The sequence below is a fragment of the Microtus ochrogaster genome, linkage group LG2 (genome assembly GCF_000317375.1).
Source record: "Microtus ochrogaster isolate Prairie Vole_2 linkage group LG2, MicOch1.0, whole genome shotgun sequence".
In the NCBI taxonomy this organism is placed as follows: domain Eukaryota; kingdom Metazoa; phylum Chordata; class Mammalia; order Rodentia; family Cricetidae; genus Microtus; species Microtus ochrogaster.
In genome coordinates, this window is record NC_022028.1 from 4414246 (window position 1) to 4421556 (window position 7311).

At 37.3% G+C, this 7311-nt stretch overlaps 1 protein-coding gene across 1 annotated transcript in view; it reads right to left on the reverse strand.

Moving 5' to 3' along the window:
• Positions 1-6154: 6154 nt before the first annotated feature.
• LOC101991860 (cysteine-rich secretory protein 2-like) overlaps positions 6155-7311 on the reverse strand; it is a 30740-nt gene continuing 29583 nt past the window's right edge. Inside the window, exon 9 of the mRNA XM_013350983.1 lies at positions 6155-6538. Within this exon, the coding sequence (XP_013206437.1) occupies positions 6411-6538 (128 nt within the window). The 3' untranslated portion in view covers positions 6155-6410. The remainder of the gene's footprint in view (positions 6539-7311) is intronic.

The window sequence follows — 7311 nt, forward strand, 5'->3', positions numbered from 1 at the left end:
AAAGAATTTATTTATTTATTATACAAAGTTCTGCCTTCATAAATGTCTTGATGTCAGAAGAGGGCACCAGATCTCATTATAGATGGTTGTGAGCCACCATGAGGTTTCTGGGAATTAAACTCAGGATTTCTGGAAGAGCAGTCAATGTTCTTAATCTCTGAGCCATCTCTACAGTCCTCAATACTCTATAATAATATCAAAAATAAATCTTATTTTCAACATGTTTTTTGGTATGAAAAAGACAGTGTTAAGGAAAGCAATATTCTTCTAAATGCTCACAAATCTGGGAAAACAATGCAAAATATAAAATTCCTATCTTCAAAAATATGAGAAGCACTGAAAAACAAGGGAACATTGCATTCAATATGAAATGTGGCATAGAATACAGAAATGTTGGGTAATACAGTTATAATGGAATCACAAACTGTGACAAAAATGATCGACAAAAATAGAGGCAACAGACATGAGACTCCTCTTGCTTTAGAAAAGAGAAAAGGGAATCTCTAAGAGCAAATACAAAATAGGAGAAAATGGGCCCAAAAAGAGGCCAGAAAATTACTCAGATTGTTGTGCTGTCTCTCTTTGTTCTGATGAGCAAGTAGCAGAACCCAAAAGCACAGGAGACCTCAACATAAAGCCAGTCACACTGAACCTTATAGAAAAGAAAGTGGGAAGTACAATTGAATGCATTGGCACAGGGGACCACTTCCTAAATATAACTCCAGCAGCACAGACACTGAGAGAAACAATTACTAAATGGGAGCTCCTAAAACTGAAAAGCTTCTGTAAAGCAAAGGACACAGTTAACAAGACAAAATGACAGCCTACAGAATGTGAAAAGATCTTCACTAACCCCACATCAGACAGAGATCTGATCTCCAAAATATACAAAGAACTCAAGAAATTTAACACCATAAGAACAAATAATTCAATTTAAAAAATGGAGTACAGACCAATGATGTCATTCTATAAAACCCTTTGAAGTGGACAGTATGTGGTGGCAAATGAAACCCCTACTGGTATGAAAACCCCTACAAGGCACTAAGAACTCAAGATTTCTTTTTCGAACTTTATAGTTCCCCCTGAATCTATGTAACACATCTTGTTCCTGTGGCCAGTGTTGCCTCATGTTTTATGTGGTGACAAAGAGTATTCTTAGAGTATCAAGGAAATGGAGCTTAGTATAAATCAAGATAGATCTCTGGGAGAAAGAGATGATTGCCAAAGCAAGGAAGGAAGAAATGTGTAGAATATATAGATCTGCTAACTCTCATGATATAGACTGATCACTTACTGTTTTATCCTCTGTATATATTAACATGTGACATCATTGAAGTACTGTATCTAAAATTAAAATAAATCAAGATCACATTATATCTTTAAAAGTTATGGTGATAGTTAAAGGAAATAGGAATTTTAATTTAGACTTACCAAGAGTTACTCTAAAACCATTGGGTATTCCCTAACTAGAATAAGTGGATTGGAATTCAGTTTACCAAGATAGCCTTCTTCCACTGTCTTAGTAGAAAAGGTGCTATAAAGACATTGGCTAATCCTTACTAATCTGTAGTGACACAGCATTTCTGGGCAAGCCAACACTTATACCAAACCACAAATTATGTAAAGGCACAATGTTGCCGCCTTCTGTAGCTTTACCAAATTGGAATTAGTTTAATTTTTACCTTTTAAGAATATACAAAGAATTCAAGACTACTACAAGTAAAGTCTTTCACTCTAGGGTGGAGGGGAATCTTTCTACAGGAAAGTCTCTTCTTGGTGTCGTTTCCCAGGAGTTAACTGTGAAAGGCAACCAATATTGAAAATTCTGTTATCTTATATAGTGTGCCTCCTAATGAGGACAGATCACTCCAGAAGAACAAGGTCCTCTAAAACAACTGAGCAAAGCTCGTATGAACTCAAAGAGATTAGAACAGTAACCATAGGGTAGACACAGGTCCTCTGTGTATATACAATAGCTTTTAGTTAGTGTTTTAATGGGACTCCTGAATGTGCAAACCAAGGAGTCTCTGATTCTTGTTCCTTCTCTTAGTGCTCACTTATTTTTCTCTTGGCCTATTTTGTCCAACTTCTATAAGATGGCTTTCATTTTACCTTATGTTTTCTTAAGTTTTGTTGTTATCTCTTAGACGTCTCTTCTAATAAGAGACAGAAACTGAGCAAATGAGAAGGAAAAGGAGCAAGAGAGGAACTGGGCAGAATAGAGGGAAGAGAAATTGTATTTACATTATATTGTATGAGAAAAAAGTTATGGTTAATTAAGTGAGGAATATAAAGTAGTTCATGATGTCTCAGGTGTAATCACGTTATTTAATTTCAATTCTCATAATACTTATCAAAACATTATAGTTTTTCCTTTATCTATAATAATGATTTCTAAATTCTCCCTAATAAATCCATTATACAAAAATATTTCTCTAATACTAACATTCTTTTTATCAAAACACATACTTTATATCTACATATCTTTTTCTATTTGATTTTTTTGTAAATGAAAGTAATTACATTTGGGCCAGCGAGATCATTCATATAGTAGAAATACTTTCAGCCAAGCCTGATGACCTCAGTTCAATCCTTAGGAACCACATGTGGAAGGAAAACACCTTACTTTGGTGTTCTCTTGCTGTGAATAGACTCCATGACCATGAAAACTCAAAAGGAAACATTTAGTTGGAACTGACTTACAGTTCAGAGGTTTAGTCCATTATCATCATTGGGGGAAGCACGCAGTCATGCAGGCAGACATGGTGCTCGAGATGAGCTGAGAGTTCTACATCCAGATTGGATGGACTGGGGGTCTGGCTTGAGCATCCAAGACCTCAAAAGCTACTGCCAGTGACACACTTCCTCCAAAAGTCCATACCCACTCTAACAAGGCCCGTCTCCTAATAGTGCCAGTCACTATGGGCCTTTCAGGACCTTTTCTATTCAAACCACCAAGAAGACTGTGGATATCCAGATTTTCTCCTGACATTCACATGTATAGTATGGTGTAGAGTCTTTATTACATGCACACACACACACACACACACACACACACTAATACAAATAAATTTGATAGATTACATTGCATCACAAAAGTTAGTTATTATGTTGAATACACTGCAAAGGAGAAATTATATTCATCATACAATAAAATGCATTAAGATTATTTCTAAATTCCAAGGTATCCCTGAATGTCCTTGAAAATAACTTCTGTACCTAATATATATATATACAGGAGAGAGAGAGAGAGAGAGAGAGAGAGAGAGAGAGAGAGAGAGAGATCAAGGTAGGAGGTTTATCTCAGTATAGTTCATGGGGACCAGAAGAGAAGAAAAAAATGGTTGAAAGTGTTTTGAAAACTAAATAAGAGTTTTTGATGTACGAAATTTAAACATAGATTAGTTCTTTTAGAATGTGACATGGAGATTATGCTCTCCTGATGGGTGCTCTATATTGAACTCTGATTATTTGGAATAGCAATAAATGCTCTTAGCTGCTGAGCCTACTGCATCTAGAAGTCATTTAAACAAATTAAGAAGATGTACCTTTGTCTATGTTACCCAAAGCAGATCACTGTCTCAAGAAAATATATCTCAAGTTGGAAGGGGGAAGGAAGAGAGGGGAGCAGAAAAATATATAGCTCAATAAAAAAAATAAAAAAGAAAAGAAAATATATTTGATACACAAAGTACTATATTTTAGGTATATATCAGGATGTTGAATTTTGATCTGAAGAATTTAAAAATCCTATAATTATAGTCAATATAGTTATATTTATTTCAATTCTTTGTTTTAATTTTCATGACCATTTTGCAACCTAGTCTGACTTCCTCATTGTATTCTTAACATTTCTTGGAATATTCTAATTTAAGACAAGCCTGATTTATAATCTAATCTTTGTGTCTTTCCTTTTCCTTTAATTATTTTAAGAAAACAAATCTTTATACTTAAGTCATTGCAAGCATTCTCTCTGTTCTGCTTTCTGGATCCCTTTTCCTTTTTTTAATATCATGAGATATAATAGCAAAAACACAGACCTTTATAAATATACTAAAAGAGAAAAGCACATACCCCTAAAGATCTTTACCCATTAACCTTACAATTCCAGTTTTATCTAGGAAGAAATCTGCCTCCCTAAAGCATTTAGAGATAGCAGAGTCAATTCTACATATCATAACATGCAGACTGATTTGCCAGAACATGTCTCATGATGCTACTTCTGGAAATGGAGGCTATGTAATCTATTCTCACAATTATAACTGTGAAATAGGTCAGAAAGCAGTAGCCACAAGCTGAAACCCAGAAAGAAAAAGCCAAATAGATGGGTGCCTTACATCCGAGACCACTTAAGGCACAGTAAAGGAGAACAAGCCAGAACAGATAAACATGTTAGACTGGAAACCACATAGGCCACAATCTAGGAAGAAAATCAGAATAGGTCAGTACCCCAGGCCATGGATGGGAAGGATGACCCATCACCTAGTTAATAAAGAACAGAGGAGTGCTTTTTAATTGTGAGGAAGATATGTTTTTAAACTCAAGATTGAAACCAGAGAACACAGAAACTCAACTTGTTCTGTGAAGTTGAAATTGTTGGAAAGTCCCCAAATAAAATTACTAAGCAGCACTTTGTGAGATTTCTTGCCCTGGAATACAAGGGTGTTCCAATATCAAACAGCCTTCAAAATGAAGTACATGTGTGTATACCTGTGATGCAAGAAGACAGACTTGGAAGTTCCCCTAGCAAAGCATGTAGAGAGAAGGGTATGAGATGTGAGGGGTCTCCAAGAGCTTCCAGAACAATTGCTAGTGTGTTTCCTGCTTAACAAAGACCTACCATAGACTTGAAAGCCTTTACCAAACTAAAGGACAAATCATCCTGCCTACCTGACTCCCACTGAGTCATGGAAGTAGCTTGGAGACATTTGTGAATATGACGTGTGATAGTTAATCTTGGCTATCAACTTGACTACATCTGGAATTAGCTGAAACCCAAGCAGCCTGGTGCAACAGTGAAGGGTTTTTCTTGATTTGATCATTTGAGGCGAGAAGAGTCACACTAAATCTGGGTCATTGTGTTCAAACGATCCACCCTAAATCTAGGCCTCACCTTCTGGTGGCAGCCAGAAGAGAGAAGCTTGTGCTTTTTGCCTGCTTGTCCTCACTCTCATGCTGGGAAATTCACCTATAAGTGTAGCTGAGGCATTCCTTCACTGATATTAGAACCTATTTCTTAAGAGATCCCATGTAGACTGCAGATCAGCTGAGACACCCAGCCTTGTGGACTGAACCACTACCGAATTCTTGGACTTAAGTCAGGAAACAGCCATTGTTGGATTAACTAGACGACAACCTATAAACCAATCTAATAAACCACCTTTTAATGAATAGAGATCCATTCCAGCAGTTCCTCCAGAGAAACCTGACTAATACATGACTTTCCAGAAAGTCAAACTTAAACAGTTCATTTGTGAGTACACCGTTATGACACTCAATAAAAAAAAATTATAGGGGAAATGATACAAAACACCTTATGAGACAATTGATTTCTCAAAGCAACAATGAAGAAATGTTATTTCTGTAGATTTCCACCGACACTCATGGGTCTACAGCAAGAATGAATGTGCTTAATAATAGCAATAAATCCTCTAGGTATACAATATAAGGTCATTTATTCTAAGAACTTGTTCCGACTTTTAGGTCCACATCCACTTGACTTTAAAAAGACATAATATATAAATGTCACATAAAAATTAAGCTGGGCAGTGGAGGCACACACCTTTAATCCCAGAACGTTGGAGGCAGAAGCAGGTGGATCTCAGTGAGTTCCAGGCTAGCCCAGTCTATAAAGCCAGTTCCAGGAGAGGGTAAGACTGTTACACAGAGAAATTCTGTCAAAAAAAAAATTACATGAAAATTGCATCTGTGTAGTTGCTGAAGTTCTTTATTGAAAAGGATGATTACCTGTGTTTAATTAAAAGGACATAGGACAAATTCAGATGTCAGGCTTTATCCTGGGTCCTGGGAGACACTGTAGAGTAGATTGGTGGTGACGTTATTACAGTCCACTCTCTTGTTGCAAGTTGCTTTAGGACACACATAGTTCTCTTTTTTCAAAGTTCTAGTGACGAATGATGACCTGTGTTCAAACAACTTTCAAAATTCTGCATCCAACTCAATCCACTGTGTTTAAAGCACCAACATTGGTCATAATCCAAAGCTGTCATCCTCAATAACACCTTTTTAAATAGCCGTATGAATGAGATTTCTGTGTAAATGCAGGGAGGGAAAAGCTTTGTCATTTGGGATCCAACTTGTCACTAATCTCCTCTAGGTTTCCCTGGCATGCCGCAGCTGAAAACTGCATCCCCTTTCCATGAAGTCCTTCTTGCTGCGCCCTGGACATGTTAATGGATTTTGTTTTCACACAGGCAGGTAGCCTTGCACTTTTCCATCAGCAGTTTATGTTCACAGCCTGCTGATTTCTTCAAGGCCTCACAGTTACTAAGGGAATCTTCAAACTCACAGCTATTGGCTGCAATGAAAATAGTTTGAGTTAACTTATTGCCATTATCTGAAAAGCAGAAAAGTAGCAGCAGAAAAGCCCACCCATTAAAACATCCATGGAGAGGTAGAAATGAGAAACACACTAGCATCATTGCCACTGTGGTCTCAAGTGACCCAGGGAAGACCCATTGGCTGAGTCCACTGGCTCACCCATCACTTTTTCTTATTTTTAATTCAATGGCATATTTCTAAAATGAGTTTACTTACTTATATCCCCTGGCAGTCAAAGAGAAAAAGAGATATAAGCATATCTATAACTGCTGGGTCTGATGCAGAACCCACTAGATAAATGTAGCTATTTTAGCGCATCATAAACTCAATTAGTTTCTTAGCCTAACTCGGCCATTTTGAGTACCCAAGATCACATTCGTGGCTAATCTTCTCAGACAGATGTTACAGAGACTCCTCTTATCTCCCATTCTGGAAACCTAACTTTACACTTTCAGGAGTAAATGCCCTTTGTGAATGGGCTGAAACAAGAACAGTGTGCCATGGTTTCCTCAGACACTCAAAGTTGATTATTTATGGGTGTTAGTATTCAGGAATCTATACTGGCCTGCCATTGGGATTCTGACAGCTGTAGCCACACAGAGCCTAAGAGTTGCGGTTCAGACAGCTGTAGCCACACAGAGCCTAAGAGCACCTCCTGAACACATTCACTACAACCCCTTCTGAAAAGGTCCTGCTCACCTCCTACTTTCTCTTTCTCTCTGTCTCTATCTGCCCCCTCTCTGCTTCTCT